Source organism: Musca domestica, unplaced genomic scaffold (assembly GCF_030504385.1).
Source record: "Musca domestica strain aabys unplaced genomic scaffold, Musca_domestica.polishedcontigs.V.1.1 74, whole genome shotgun sequence".
NCBI lineage: Eukaryota > Metazoa > Arthropoda > Insecta > Diptera > Muscidae > Musca > Musca domestica.
In genome coordinates, this window is record NW_026712391.1 from 1,138,265 (window position 1) to 1,154,455 (window position 16,191).

General features: G+C 34.1%; 2 protein-coding genes across 2 annotated transcripts; both read left to right on the forward strand.

The window, feature by feature from the left end:
- The first annotated feature begins 367 nt into the window (after positions 1-367).
- On the forward strand, positions 368-5,457 carry LOC101899491 (cuticle protein 8). The gene is made up of 3 exons (XM_005187789.4): positions 368-620; positions 3,697-3,837; positions 3,902-5,457. The coding sequence occupies exons 1-3, from the start codon at positions 615-617 to the stop codon at positions 4,181-4,183; spliced, it is 429 nt and encodes a 142-aa protein (XP_005187846.1). The 5' UTR covers positions 368-614; the 3' UTR covers positions 4,184-5,457.
- Positions 5,458-15,132: 9,675 nt separating this feature from the next.
- Positions 15,133-15,688, forward strand: LOC101899819 (cuticle protein 8-like). Its single transcript, XM_005187791.3, has 3 exons — positions 15,133-15,153; positions 15,232-15,357; positions 15,425-15,688. The coding sequence occupies exons 1-3, from the start codon at positions 15,133-15,135 to the stop codon at positions 15,686-15,688; spliced, it is 411 nt and encodes a 136-aa protein (XP_005187848.1).
- Positions 15,689-16,191: the final 503 nt, after the last annotated feature.

Below are 16,191 nucleotides of genomic sequence, written 5' to 3' on the forward strand. Positions count from 1 at the left end.
GACTCCGACTCCAATGTGTTTGGCAAGAGAGCCAGATATCTTGCTGGTGGGTTCATGGTTTCTGTTGTTGGTTGCTGCATGTGCCTGGGCAGCAGGCATTGTGCTAATCGTAAGCTTGAATAGAGATTCAATTCAAAGGTTTCTAACGGCAACAACAACAAACACCACACGACCACGGTATTGAATGTTGTGTTCGACGTCATTGTTAACAATTGCAGCGTGTTCTCTTGCACGCTGGCTGGTTGGCTGGTTCACTGACTGACTGCCTGGGAGGCTGCGCTTTAAGAAATTATCAATTGTAACGTGTATATAAAGCGTTTTGGTCATTTGGTAAAGTCATCAGTTCAGCGTTTTCTTGCAAACGGTTGGTATCCTTACCAAAAAAATAACACATTTCGATATTATTCTAAAAGTGAAGAATATTAAAATATTGCAATTGAAATCGATTTGAATTCGTTGGAATAATTAACAAAATATTATTATTGTTGTTATTTTTGTAGATCACCGCTTTAATTCTAGTTTGAAATTGCTCTGTCATAGTTGTTGTATTGCGTGAGTGCGTGTCCTTTTGTTCTTCGGTTGTGATAACTAAACTTGGAATAAAACAAATCAAGATGAAGGTATTGCAAAGAATGAAAACAGAAAAAAACAGAACTTATAAATTGATAAATTGAAAACTCAAAAAAAAAAAAAATTATTTTTAGTGAAAAGGATAAAAACTGTAAACATATACTGAAGTGTCGATATAATGTTTCACAGTGATATAAAATAATACTCAAGACCAATAGTGCTTACAGTTTAAGGTTTTCAATTTAATTTTAAGTATGTAAAAAATATTAGAAGTAATGTTTCGACTTGAACTTTAAAACAGGAAAGCATTTTTAAACAAAGTTCCAAATGTTTAACAAAAGTTGTGATGAAAAATTAAACATTATTACAATTGAAAGTAGCACCACTTAATTGCATTTGCATTGAAGATCAACATTTATTGAAAATATTTTTGGAAAAATAAATGTTGATGAGAGATATGCCTATATTTTAGACCTTAAACTTGGGATATGTTGCAGATTGATTATAGTTTCCTGGTCATTGATATTAAATAAACTTTTATAACATTAAATATGATTAGTCGTTAGAAGCCCTAAATATCATCAAATAAGCATGTTCCGTAACCTTGACTTATGAAGCAGCTATACTGCCTTTTATATATTTTAAATTATATTTTAAATTATAAAAATAAAACGGCATTCTCAATAAAATAAAATATCCAAATTACTGGTAATTTAGTTAAATTCATCCTCAAAGGTACATACCGTTATTTTAGGCCTATAACAAATTGAGGATACATATCTTTTGAGAAAAAATAGTCCGATGTGAGCCAGGTCAAAACCTAAGTTTGATCCTCTTAAAATATCGACAGACAGGAGCATCGCTTGTGAACCGATATAGCGGATTTTTAAAATCAACAATCGTAATACAAACGTGGGTTGAATATTTCAAAGCTCAACATTAAATAATGTAACAAAAAAGGAGGTAATATAAATGTTGTATGGAGTTTTAGACGAGGTGTTACAAACGGATTGACAACATTCAAGTGCTCATTTTGAACTTTAATTATTATAAAATTTAATTAATAAATTCTCTTTTTTGGGAGCATTGGAACTTGCTATCTCTTATATTGGATTTATTTTTGTTGAAAGTTCTAATCCTCAAGCGAGGCTCCCTTAAGAAGTAATCATAGGAAGTCAAAATATTCTACAAAATTAAACTGGGCTACAGAATTAATTTTTTCAATAATTACTGGAAAAATCAAGCAGATTATGAAAGATCATTTAAAAATAGAAGACTCGTTTTTTTTTGAAGTTTATATTAAAAAGTAACTTGTATAACTTTTTTGAAATTTTCGAATTAAGATTCATTAGATATAGAGTTTCTTGGGTAATATAACTGCTAACAATACGAGAAAAACTTTAGTCACCCTCATGCGAGAAATCAATATAGAGATAGAGAAAAAGTTTTTAAAACTTTTTTTTAAAAAGGTCCAAAATGAGACCAGTCCTTTATTTTAAAAATATGATTAAAAACTCGTAGCAATTCAAATCAGTCTAAAAATCATCTCTTATTAAACTCTTCTATAGGTTCAAATTCAAAAGTCTTAAACTAACCTAAAAGCCAGGAATTCATAAGTATTAAAAAACATATTTTAGGATGACAGCCATTCTTCAAATGAGTCGATGTCAAATTCTCCTACAAAAAATCATTTTAGATGGATGAAAAGAAAGATTGATTCAAAAGAAATTTGAATACTCAAGATGTACCACAAAAAATATCATCAATTTTGGTTTTAAAACCACTTTTGACCAATTTAGCACTTTTTCCAAAAAAGTTGCAATTTTTCTTGGAATTTCAATAGCCAGTCTGGGTTGTGGAAAATTTTAAGTGAATTTGATAACACTCAAGACCACAAAAGAGTATCGGGCACTTACACCAAAATTTGTTTATTTATTTTAGGGATATATAACAACATTATTATAGAGATTTGAAAATTGTTAGAGCGATTTGGATTACATAAAGAGTCATTGGATTATAGGTCGAATTTTTGGCATATTTCCCACAAAAAGGAATTTTTCGATTTCAAGGAGTCTTTATGTTTTCGATATATTTTCCATTGAAGTTCCCCAAATTTTAGGATTTTTTTATCTCCAATTTTTGGTAGAACTTTTATGACCATTTTTGAAGAGTATTTCATTCAAATGCTGACCACGACTGCACCTTAAATGGTCCATCCCCTTAGTCCTTTTTCCAACATTTCGGCAAGATGAAATACTGCTGTTTTGTCTTCTAATGTGTCAATTGAAACGGCCTCATTTGTATAGACGCATAGCTCCACAACAATAGTCTAAAGACGTTAAATTGCACGATCTAGTCGCCCAAATGACCGGTCCCAAACATGAAATGAAAAAAAAAAAAAATTTGATATCACATCACGGTAGCGCTCATCATTCACAATTACGTTGCGGTTCACAGCATTTTTGAAGAAGCATGATCCAATGATGCCATCAGCTAATAAACCGCATCAAGATGTGACTTTTCCTGGATGCATCGGTAGTTTCTGCATTACTTCAGACTGATCCCATTGAGCCAGAAACGAAGTTCGTCGCTGACTCAGCTTCTCGAAAAAAGTGGATCTTAGACCAACTTTCCAGAGCCCATTCACCAAAAATGTAAACTGTCCACGCATTTTGATAAAACAATTCAATGATGGGCAAGTAATTTTTGTTTTTAAGACTATTAATGGTTAAATTGAAGTTTGACAGTAAAAGATAACACGAAATGAAATGCATGAGCTGTTTAAACCAGTGTTGCCAAAAAGATAATGACTAAAAAATCACCCTTTATAAAGGTACCCCCGATATGATGGTTTATTTAAATAAACGCCTTTGCAGTCATATCCTGCCAATATATATAATGATCAATTTTATACTTCCAACCGTTTTATCTAGGTGTCTATAGCCCTGTAAAATAATTTCATAGCTATCGTCTGTGTTGGGATGGAATTTAAAGTAATAGTCACATTCGTACATCATAATTTAAGGTTTAGGCTTTCATTGCAATTTTTTTAATTTGTTTTATATAGATGTTATTGTCATTATTATTTTTTGTTAATATTGTTCCCCGTTAACATTTTTCTTTAAGTACTTCATTGCCATCGCCTTACTGGTCGCTGCCGCTCAAGCCATCCCCATTGAATTGGGACACTATGGTCATGGACCACTGCTACATGCTGCTCCAGTCATTGCTCATGCTCCAATTGCTGTACATGCACCCGAACCAGTGGTATGTAACAAATTGAACTTTTGTATTATAAAAACCTATGACTACTTCTCCACCTTCCCTGCAGGCCTATCCCAAATATTCCTTCAACTATGGCATCAAAGACCCCCACACCGGTGATATTAAATCCCAGACAGAAGAACGTGATGGCGATGCTGTCAAGGGTCAATACTCCTTGGTGGAACCTGATGGTTCTGTGCGTACCGTAGACTATACCGCCGATGATCACAATGGTTTTAATGCTGTTGTTCACAAGACCGCACCCAAGGTTATTGCTGCACCAGTTCATGCCATCCACGCCGCTCCCGTATATGCCCATGCTCCAGCACCATTGTTGCATCATTATTAAAAAACAAACAACACGAAACCACAAAAACGTCCGAAGTGAAAAGAAGAAAAGACGAACTATGCTGTCAGGGATGAAGGGGGGTTTTCGAGGGTCAATGCTTCTTTGATAGAAACATTGACAAGGGAATGTCTTTTTTTGTTAGGGGAATCGGTGGGCAATGGAATTGATTTTGAGCTGGATTACGGTATGGCCTAGAATTTTGTAAAACATAATTCTATTCTTTTTAATGATTTCTATATATATCACAGACAGAAAAAAATACGTATTTAAGTTTTAGACATAAATGACCGAGAACATCAAGGCGAGAGAAGCGTCATTGTATTTAAATATTTGTTTAATTTTTAAAACGGAAACGAGAGAATGAAACAAACACATTACTTTTTTGCATGAAGAAAGAAGATATTACCAGTAATTAAAGTATTTTAGATTTTTTTTTTCATATTTTTCATACATATTTTCGAAGAAACGGTTGTCCGGAAATGAAAACAAAAACTGGGAGATTTATAGCAAAAATCTTGTTGACATTTTATTGGAAAGCCCGCTAACAAAGAAAACCACCGTCTTTATTTTTATTAACTCTCAATACTCATAGTCTATTTCTAACTTTAATTGTATTTCACTTTTGTAAATAATTTATTTATTATCTCATGCTGTCTAGTGAGCTTTGTTAGCTGGGTGAACAATAAAAGTTCTGCAGGATTTTACGAAAACGTCTTGGACATTTGTTTATTGTTTCGAGAATGTAATTGAATTGTCTATTCGTTTTGAGTGCCGCATAATATTTGTGCCTTGCCTGAACTCACTCTCGAAGTGCCACTGAGACAATAAACCAGTAAATCTCCTCAATACAACCGTTTACAAATTTCCTTGGCATATCTCTTTCTTGCGTCTCCTTGGACCAGTCTCATGTGCATTTATTCAACCAAGTCTAGAAATTCTCAAATCTCATAATAATTTTAGCTTTTACTTCATAAACAAGAACTCAGTCGTACATTCACTCCCCATTTCTCTTTCTTCAGTTTCTTTTTCCCATTTCTCCAAGCTCTCAATGCTTTTCTTCTCTACATAGAATCATTACTCGCTATTTCTCTTATCCTCTCAAAAACTCAATCAATCAATCACTCACTCATCTAATGTATGTAATATTCTTATTTTTTATGTTTTGTATAATTAAATTTCACAAATCACGTTTGCAACAAAACAAAATGTTAATGTAAATATATATTGAAAGAAAGAAATAAAAAAAACGAAAAAAAGATTAAAATAAAAATAAAATGAAAAATAATCTTTACTTGTTTTTATTTCAAATGGAAGTTTGTGTCTTAAGTCTTTTGTTTTCAAACAGACAAGGCAGCTGAAAGTACTTAATTAAATGGAAAATATTAATATTCTTAAAAAAAGATCTGAGAACATAGTTTTCAACGGCTTGAAGAAAATGTTGGGGAGTCGTGTATGAAATTAAAAATGTTGATTCAATACTGTTATGGAATTTCGGGGGATATTATTTGGAGTGTTTGAAGGTAATATTTTTATGGAGACAAATACATTTATGTGCTAAAATGATATAAATCCTAACCAATCTGTCAGATTATGATTGAAGCTGATGTTGATATGAAACCGAAGTAATTGTCGATTTAAAAAAAGGATATTTTATATTCAAAAGATCATAGAGATTGTTCCGAACACAATTGTTTGATCTAAAGAGAGCAGTGGATGTGAAACAAACAAATCGAAATCGTCATCACTGATATCTAAAGTATTAAAAAAATATACATACTAAATCAAAGTTAGTCAAGAAATGGGTCAACAATTTTAAAGTTTGAACGTGGCGTGGTCCCAAAGATGTCCCTTAAGGGTTCGATACGGCAAGTACATTTTCAATAAAATGCATTTGAATTCTTATATTCAGAATTGCTTAGAGCTGACTGAAATGGTCAGGCTTACATCGTTCTCCACTAATAAACAAACGTTGTTTTTATAAAAACAACAATAAAGGGATAAGCCTGACCATTTTGCAACAACAAAATACTACGGTATCCCGAACAAACAAGCCACACTGTTCTATTTATAGACAAGGCACGGTCGACGAAGGGGTTTTTGTTGTAACAGACAAAACCAACTTACATGGTTATGCTACTTCGTTCAGGTTGAACGAAAGCATAACAAGTGGAGAAAGATGTAAATGTTTATAAGTGCGGTTGTAAGATTTAGAAGACTTTCCAAAATAATTTTAGTTTTATTTAATTCTTTGGTTCCTCTTCCATTGAGCTTACGATCTCGTCACTTGGGTAAAAAATGTTTTTTTGTCATAGAAGTTATTTTTTAAAATAACTTCTGGGGAGAATATCCCAGACAAAAAACAAGGGAACTGATGAGGATTGGTGGCTCTTTCCGAAACCTAGGTATTCCCTGCCTTACCCCCTGGTAAACATTACCATCGTTCTCCACTAATAAACAAACGTTGTTTTTATAAAAACAACATTAAAGGGATAAGCCTGACCATTTTGCAACAACAAAATAATATATTTTTTTACTGGAATAGCATATGCCGACTACTGGCAAATAGACATGCCGAGCATTGGAAAATGGTGCCGACTACTGGCAAAAACCTACTATTTTAGTAAAATTTAATAAAAACAAATCCAATTGTTGTTTATTATTTCGAAAACTAAACAAAATTTGGAATCTGAACAACTTTATTTTTCTGCAATTGAAAGATTTCACTCAGAATGTCGAAAGATTGAAATATTGAAAAGCCTGAAAGTGCCGACTACTGGTACACTTACCCTATGTAAAGAAAATCGAACATTTATTACTAATTTTATGCGAATAATAAGAATGTTGAACTGTTGTCTATTCCATATTCACATCAAGTCCCTGGTTGAGTAGATATTTGGATATACCAGGTTTAAAAAGCATTGCTGACTTGTTTCGGAAGTTATGAGATATATGATTCTTAACATGAAATCTTGTGTTAGTAGAAATATTGGGATGTGTGAAACTTAGAAAGAATTAGATGCGTATTTCACATTTGTAAAATTACTCCTTTGTGGAGGAGGTTCCAAAAGGGGTGGGCTGATATATTCAATCTTCACATAAGATCTTATGTTAGTATAAAAATTAGAATGGGGGAAGTTTAGCTTATGATTATTTCGCATTTATGAGCATTTTGGTTATTCAAAATGTTAACATCATTGAACTGATGCATCCCATCTTCATACCAGATCTTTGGTTTGTACAAATATTGGGATGTGTGAAATTTAAAGAGAATCGGAAGCCAAATGAGATACTCCCTTCAAGAGTTATCATGCGCATCAGCCAGGCAGACGGACGGACAGACACCTTTAGATCGACTCCAAATGTCCTGAAACGGCTTAGGTCGTGGTTAATTTGTTTTGGCCGTATCAAATGATATGTACCATATGGCTGAGGGCTCTAGCCATATGGCTGAGGGTATATTAACGGGTAAAACCTGCAATTTTTTGTGTTCACTTGTAAATACCTCAAAAATTAGGAACGGTCACACAGAGGAGTAACCTGACAAACAGACTGAAGAATATGACAAAATCGGTATAAAATCATGAAAATAAGAATATATTTGTAAAATGTTTATTGAATAATAAATTTAACCCATGTGCCAGTAGGCACAGCAGGCACGATATTATTAAATTCATAATGGGTACTTCAGCCTATGAGAAAAAATTGCATATGCAAGACTACGTCTTCGTATAGTCACCATAACGATACCTCCCGACATTCGGTATTTTGATGATATTAGGAACATTGTTTACCGGAATGGTTTCAAATTTACTTGTTTTAAATCTATTTCTCTTCAAAATGTTGACTATTGTTCTACATTATAACGTTAGAAAATTAAGAAAACTCAGGGAGAATTTTCTATAATAATTAGGATTATTAAAAACTTTAACCCTTTGAGGGGCAGGATTTGAAAGTGGCGGGTGTTGTTGACGAGTAGATAGTTTTACCCGTGTGTTTGTGAGAAGCCAGTATCAGTGGACTGATTAATCCGACATCGCTTGAGATCTAGACTAAATCGAATTTTTCATCTAAGGTAGTGCTAAAAATAGAATGAATACATGTTTATCGATGTTTATTTTGTAAAGTTAATTAGAGAGGGCAAAAAATCAACCCCTCCACCTCTTTTTTTAAAATTTCGGATTACGATTTCTTGAAAACCTTGCATTTGAAATAAATAGTGTCTGCTGCAATATTACTGATAAAAATAAGAGGATTATTTCGTTATTTTTAAACCTCAAGTGTGTCACCAAAGGTGTTTTTTGGCCCTTTTTTAAAATATTGTAAGAAACACGATTTATGCTGGAACGTAGTAGGTGAAAATATTTTCCAAAAATATAGGTCCCAGAATATATAAATTAGCTATGGGCAGCCTCGAATGAAAAAGTGATTTGGCAGGGCGAGAGAGTCTATTACCACTACTAATGCATATATTGTAAGCAAGGCTGACTTCAAGGGAATTTATGCGAAATTCTTCAACAAAGTATGATTTTAGAAGTATGATGTCAAAGCCAAAGATATTCTTCATTACATTTTATTATAAGTCACAAAGAAAAAATTCTTATTTTCTGTAAGTTTTGTTTTATTTCAAGAAAATATTTGCATCAATGCAGCCAAAATTTTTTTTTTTAACAATAATTCTTCTACTCTTTTTCGATTTGATGCTGGAAAATGAATTAAAGTCAAGTTTTAGACAGAAGGTACTAAAAATGAAATATTCTAAATGTTTAAATTGCAAGAAAAAAAAATAAACACTCTGTCAATGTTTCCATTCTTAGCTAAAATCTTTCTAATATCCCTAAAATCTCATTTTGTGAGGAAAGCGTCAAAGGAAGCAATTCTCTAGATCAAATTCCATTGTGAGTCTCCGAACAAAATGATATCAATGGCTTATAATTGTAATTATTTTCAACAAATTTAACATTGCGAATTTGCTGTAAATTTTCTTATAATTTGTAGAGGCTGGTTTAGGCTGTGGAAAACACCAAGTTGATTTTTTAGATCTCGGTTTGTAGATCAAAACCAAAAAAGGGTTCTTAGGCCATGCACGCAGATACACCAATATTTTGAGATATATCTTGAAACATTTAATATACAGTTTAAGAACATTTATAGAGGGATTTGGAAAACTTTAAAAATCATGGGGCGGACATGCTACTGCACGTTTTGGTATAGTGCACACATCTGTAATTGGGACCTGCAGGGCGACTGCGAAATTAGAAATAAATTCATTTTTTGGTCTAAATTTTGTGATGAACAAGTTATAACTGAGTCCTGATTAGAAAATAACATGGACAGACGGAGGAGCACACATATCTAGATGAACGCAACTCCTGGATGTATGAAGATCAATATACAGTATCGTGGGTCTATGAAATAGATAGGCAAATATGTATGTATTGTGTCTCTTTTTCTCTGTCATGACAGAATAATCAATTAGCAAATGTTTACAAAAAAATAAATAAATAAAAAATAAATATAAAAAAACGTCTTTATTATTTCTGTTTAAAAATTATTAAATAAGTAAAAACTTAACGAAGGAAGAAATTCTCTTTTACTATTTTGTCCATATATTGGTCTAATATCAACATCTCGCGGTATTACAAATCTAAATCTAATATGAATGGACCGACATATTTTACCTTCGAGCCTGATCTTATTTAGGAATAAATATTTGTGTTTTCTTTTTTGGTCTGTCCATAACTTTCTTTGGATAGAGATTTGTAAAGCTCTACGATATGACTACTTTGTATGTACCTGTACCCAATATTTATTAACAATTTAAATTCTTTCCAAGAGCCTATATTTCTCTTGAGTAATTTTCTGAATCCAGAATTCCACACATGTCGATTTTCAACGCGCACTTTTTTGACCTGCTAGTCACATTGCATTTCGTAATAACCCATGGTAGCAGGTGACAATGTAAGTCTCACAATTTCCAGCAAGACCAACGATTATGGTAAAGTACATATTCAATTTTGGCAACTTAACAATAATATTCTGCAACAAGAGCAAAGTGCAGCTGTAGCCATTAGAAAAGGAAACAAATAGCCTGAGCAGATTTTTCGTGGCGTTGTTGTTAAACAGAAAAACAACAACAACGACGCCTTTGCTGTTGAACAGAATTTGTGCAAATGTGTTGCCATTAGAAAAAGAAAAACATTTGTGAACTGTGGCGTGAGATTCAAATGCTCCAACCTGAGCTGGTGCAGTATAATTTTTTTGGATTTTCAGCTGACAACTAATGGACGAACGAACGCTGGCAGTAAGAAGCTGTGTGTACTACGTGTACGTACTTACATACATCTATCCATCCAATATATCTGGGAGCGTAAATTTTCTTGGGCTGAATGGCTGGCTGGCTGTCTGCCTGGTGTGGTGGTGTATTTTGTTCGTTTCTTTTTTTTTGCATCTTTAAAGTTTTGTCTGCCAAAAACTGCAGTCGTCAGTGAGTACAACAAAAGCTAGCATAAAGGTTTTTTTTTCCATGTGGCAGCATTTGATGCTAGATGCTGCATAATTCAGTGCGCGCAGCCGAGCTGCAGCCGGGGTGCATTATTTCTGACAAACAATGGAAACGCGAAACGTATATAAATACTTTTGGTCATTTGTTGTAGGCATCAGTTTAAGATTTTCCTGCAAACGGTTGGTAATCGTACCAAGTATTTTTCCCTCCATTAGTTACAGCTTAAAGCAGTGTTGAAAAAGGTTGTGTGGTTTCGTTTGTTTTTAGGTCGTCGTTGTTGGTTTTCTTCTATAGCGGGAGTGTTAGCGTGAATGCGAATCCTTGTCGTTTCGATTGCGAAGTGTTTTTAACGGAAAATAACAAGCAAAATGAAGGTATTACAAAATAATAATAGAAAATACAATGTAAATTCGAAAGGACATGAAAGGACATGAAAGAACTGAAAAAATGAAAAAAAAATATATATCCTTGTGACATTAGTGGAAATTTAAAGGATATTAGATTTTATGTTGGTAAATAAAATCGAAGCAAAATTATAAATTTTTGAATGCTTTGAAGTTGGTATAATTGTGGGTGATTGGAATTTTCTGGACCAATAACAAATCTGGAAACAGATTTGTAGTGAAACATAATATTTGTGAGTGGAAAAAATCAGTGCCACGCGTAACCCTGAGAAGTAAATATCGATATCTTCAAGTAAATTTTCTATAATTGCTATCATCGCTGGAGCATAAAAAAGTTCTTGCCATAGAAGTTGTTTTAAACAATTTCTGGGGAGAATAACCCAGACAACAACCAAGGGTGCTTTCAAGGAACAAAAATGTATGTAAATATACAGAAAGTACTAGAAGATATCAAGGATAAGAAAAAAACATTTTTTTTTTTTGAAAAAGGATTGATTTTCACCTAAAGCCGAGAGACTGATAACAAAATCTAGTCTTGAAGGACAAAAGTAAATTCTATTAGACTATCGATATACAGGATATGGCAAGATTTTTTTATAGAATTTTCAAGGACTGTTAAAATTTAACAGCCAGTGTTTTGGGATAATTCGTCCCCAATGGGAAAAAGGTAACAATAACCAAACAAAACGCAGGTAATAAAACACAAAGGGCATTCGTCGAGGTGATATGTTTATCCTTTGAAAATAACATTTTAAGTTTAGATACATAGAGAAGGTATTAGCATGTCCGATGAGTTTCAATATTGAAAAATACACGCAAGCATATAAGTTTAAGTAAGAGCTTTACTTTAAATTATAATTTTACCTTCACATTTTATGGGGTCCAAAAAAGGCAAAATGAATTCCCCCTCCATATTGTTGCGGGGAATTTTTGAACAACAGTTTTCTATGCATAATATGAATTAAATTTCGGAATCGATTCCAAGGTCTTGTCTAAAAACTTTAACCTGCAGTCGAAGTATGGTCGAAAAATGGTTTGACTCTACTTTATCCCTGTTTCCAGCTCTTATTACAACAGGATAAAGAATAAAAGGAGGTCACCTTTTGAATAACCGTTGTCCATTAAAATAAGAACAAGTAAGCAAAGGCTATAGTCGTGCGGGGCCGACCACTAAAATATGGGAGAAGCCCCCTTATGTCCAAATCCGTTTTGGAAGATTTCGCTTTTTAAAGTATGTCATAGAGCATTGCCTAGATATTACCCTATTCCAGCTATTTTGTATATACACATTGTATATATTTCGATATATACATCCGATATATTTCCTATTGGCATCTACGTAACGGTCAGAATTTACCTTTTCGTCTATTTGTGATTTCGCCGGGATTAAAAATATTCGCGGTTTAATGGAGAATTTGACTTCTATGTAACACAAATATTATGGCCTATTTCACCCACTAAAAATATTACTCGATGACCATCAAAATTGAAAGACTTCTGCCCAGCCCTAAGCTCTAGTCCCATGCTAAATTCCGCGTCGATGGATCTATCATTAAATTTTATGCGATCATCTCCAAAAGAAATAGGGTTCTATACTGGCCCCAGTCCCACCTCCATTCTAAATTTCGTGAAGATCGGGCCATAATTGCGACCTATAGAGTGATTACAAATTAACATGGACAGACGAACAGACGGACGGACGGACATACATAGCTAGATTGACTCAGCTCGGCGAGATAGGAAGATCCATATATACTTTCCTATGTGGGAAACCAATATTTCGAGGTGTTACATAATTTTTGGCCCAATCAAACTTATAATACCCCCAACACATAGTGTTGTAGGTATAAACATCAAGTAAAGGCTATAGTCGGACGGAGCCAATCATTTGATACCTTACAACACTACATTTGATGTAATTTCTGCAGATCTGAAAATTCCACTAAAAATATCTAATAATAAAAACAAATGTTGAACCTAACCGCTCCTTTTTTCGAATAATCATCAGCGAGCTGGTACCAATATTTTCAAAAAAAAAAAAAAAAAAAAAAAAAAAACATAGGATCTCTAAACGGTTGGTCTTTGAAGGATCAGATGTGCCTATTACGTCAAAAATCTTCGAAGCATTTTCCATATATTTACGCCCTATGTAGCGTTAATGGGTATTTAAAACTCTGATATTTGGCTAAAGATGTGTAATATTGGTATTTTTTCACGGACGAACTCACATAGCTAAATCTATTCAGCTCGGCGAGAAAGGAAGACATATACTGGGTGAGATAAAAAAATTGCAACAAAGTCAAATGCCCTAAATTTTACATTTTTTAAATTTTATTGAATGAAAGCAAAAAATGTCGGAAAAGTATTAAATTTTAGAATAAGTTTAGATTCGTTCGAATTGGTCACCTTTGGCACGAATTATGGCCTTCAAACGACCAATGAAACCGTCACACGATGCCCGAATGTTGCTCTGCGGTATTTTGACCCATTCTCGGCGAAGCGCTTGCTTGAGGTGATCGACACTTTGGTATTTTTTAGTGCCAACCTTGCTTTCCAAAATACTCCAGACACAAAAGTCCAATGGTTTGGTATCCGGAGATTTTTGGGGGCCATTGTGAGCTGGAAATGAAGCGAGGAACTTCCTTTTGTAACCATTCTTAAGTGGCGCGTGCTGAGAGCGTTGGTGCTGAATCCTGTTGGCCAAAATGTTTTCATGCCTCAGGCTTTAATACAACCTCCATAAAATTTTCGCTATAATATTCGGCATTTATTCTGATGGTCGATTAATACGAGCGGAGAGCCACCATCGGCCGGCGCTTGAGTTCTGGTGGCCAACCGAATGTGCACATTTTCAACTGACCTCTTTGGCAAGAAAACACGATCATTTTGTTTGTTTACAAACAGCTGGACAACGAATGTTTTCTCATCGGAGACGGAGAAACCCAAATTCGGCAGTTCACAACTTTCGGCCAAGCGAAGCAACTCTTTAGCTCCTTATCTTTCTGTTGCGGTGTAAGTTCTTGAACTTTTTGGAATTTCAATGGCCTCACACCGAGCTCATTTTTCAATATTTGCCGAATGTTATATTATGATACGTTCAGTTCAAGGGTCATTTTTCAGCCACTGCGACGCGGGTTTCTTTACTTTTCGAACCATTTCTGCTGATGTTGCTGTTTTCTTCCGTCCACTTCCTTGACGTCGGGCTACGCTACCAGTATCACGGTAACGAGCGATGGTACGAGACACAAAAGATTGATTCACATTTGAATGCTGGAGTGCTCTAACAATAGCCACTTGTGGTTTTCCAGTCAAATATAAAGTAACTTTTTTTCTGGAAAATTCTCCCCAAAATGCATTTGTACGCTTATAAACAATATAATGAGCTGTTACTGGAATAATTTTAATAGCTGTCGGACGAGTGGCTTTTAAATGACAGCAGTCTGAAATTGGTTGCAGTTTTTTCATCTCACCCGTTCTATTTCAAGTATATTTTTCGCCAAATGTGTAACATTAGCCCAAATTGGATGAATTTTGGCTAATTATTTTCGGTGCCTTTTTTAAGTTTTGTCGAGATTGGTTCAGATTCGGATACATCTCTCACATATAATTCCAAATTTGACCAAATAAAGTAGTTTCATCCGATTTTATATATAAGTATTCTGAAAGTCATAACTTGTCATTTATAGCAGCGATATTTGGTTCGAGAGGTCACATTCAATACAGCTTTATCCTATTAAAGTTTAGTGGATATCGATTAAAAAAAAAGGTTCCATAGCTTACTTTCGACCGATTTCAAATTTCAAACAGCTCTAAAGGCTTAATACGCAATTAATACCTAAATTGCCAATATGAACGTTTATGTGCTACACGGGACTCTACTAAATACTTATAGAGGTGTTGGGTATAATAAAGTCGACACCGCCCGACTTTTGCCTATCCTTACTGTTTCAAATTAAATTAAAAAAAATGACATCAGTGATACACATTTTTGTTAAATCTATATGAACATGGAATTTTCCAAAATGTGATAATTCCAACCCAAAATGGAAAATCTGTGGCATTGGGTTAATAATCTGCTTACTGCTACCGATTGCCTGATTTTTGAAATTTCATTACAATTAATTCCCCTTGTATTCTTTTAGTTCTTCATTGCCATAGCTGCATTATTTATTGCTGCAACTCAAGCCAGTCCCATTGAATTGGGTCATTATGGTCATGGGGCAATTCTGGCACATGCTCCAGTACATGCTGTTCATGCTGAGCCTGTGGTATGTTACATAACATCATTCTAATTTTAAATATTCGATATATTCTAGAAAATCTGAATTTTTCTAGGCCTATCCAAAATATTCATTCAATTATGGCATCAAGGATCCCCATACCGGTGATATTAAATCTCAAGCTGAGGAACGTGATGGTGATGTAGTCAAGGGCCACTACTCGTTGGTTGAACCCGATGGCTCCGTGCGTACCGTCAACTACAGTGCCGATGATCATAGTGGCTTCAATGCTGTTGTCCACAAGTCTGCGCCAGCTGTGCATGCAGCCCCCGTCCATGCTCCCGCCTATGCCCATGCTCCATTGTTGCATCACTATTAGGGTTAAGAATGTATGAATGAATGACTAAACCGAATGATATGAACGAATGAATGAAATTCGCAGAAGTAAGTTATGGGTGTGGGAAGAGAAACACAAAAAAAAAAGAAGTTAAGGACAAATGGATTGGATAATGAACTGGAACAATGTTTGACATGGTTTTTTTTTATCTTTACACGAATTCGTTTTGTAACTAAAGATATGTAAATAAGTTTTTATTTTTTTATTTTTCGTTTAACTACAAATCAGCTGTCATATGTAGGATCGCGTTTACTAATTTTTATGCAATTTGTATTTTTTTTGTTTAATTTAGATTTAAGTTGTGAAATTATTATTCTGTTAGTACAAGTTTGAAACAAACAACTTTTTTTCGTTTCTTTACTTTTCTCTCTCAAGCTGTTACTTTTCTTTCTCATCAACTCAGTTGCCTTGGAGAAAATCTTAGAATGACATGCAAAGGGTTTTGTTCAAGTCCCTATAGAACGCCACCGAAGCCCCTTAGCAAA

What these genes read in the sequence shown, in the direction of transcription:
- LOC101899491 (XM_005187789.4), top strand. An exon ending in TACATGCACCCGAACCAGTG is followed by an intron (nt 3,838 to 3,901) that starts GTATGTAACAAA and finishes CCTTCCCTGCAG; the next exon opens with GCCTATCCCAAATATTCCTT.
- LOC101899819 (XM_005187791.3), top strand. Translation starts at nt 15,133, where the DNA reads ATGGAAAATCTGTGGCATTGG. An exon ending in TGGAAAATCTGTGGCATTGG is followed by an intron (nt 15,154 to 15,231) that starts GTTAATAATCTG and finishes GTATTCTTTTAG; the next exon opens with TTCTTCATTGCCATAGCTGC. An exon ending in CTGTTCATGCTGAGCCTGTG is followed by an intron (nt 15,358 to 15,424) that starts GTATGTTACATA and finishes GAATTTTTCTAG; the next exon opens with GCCTATCCAAAATATTCATT.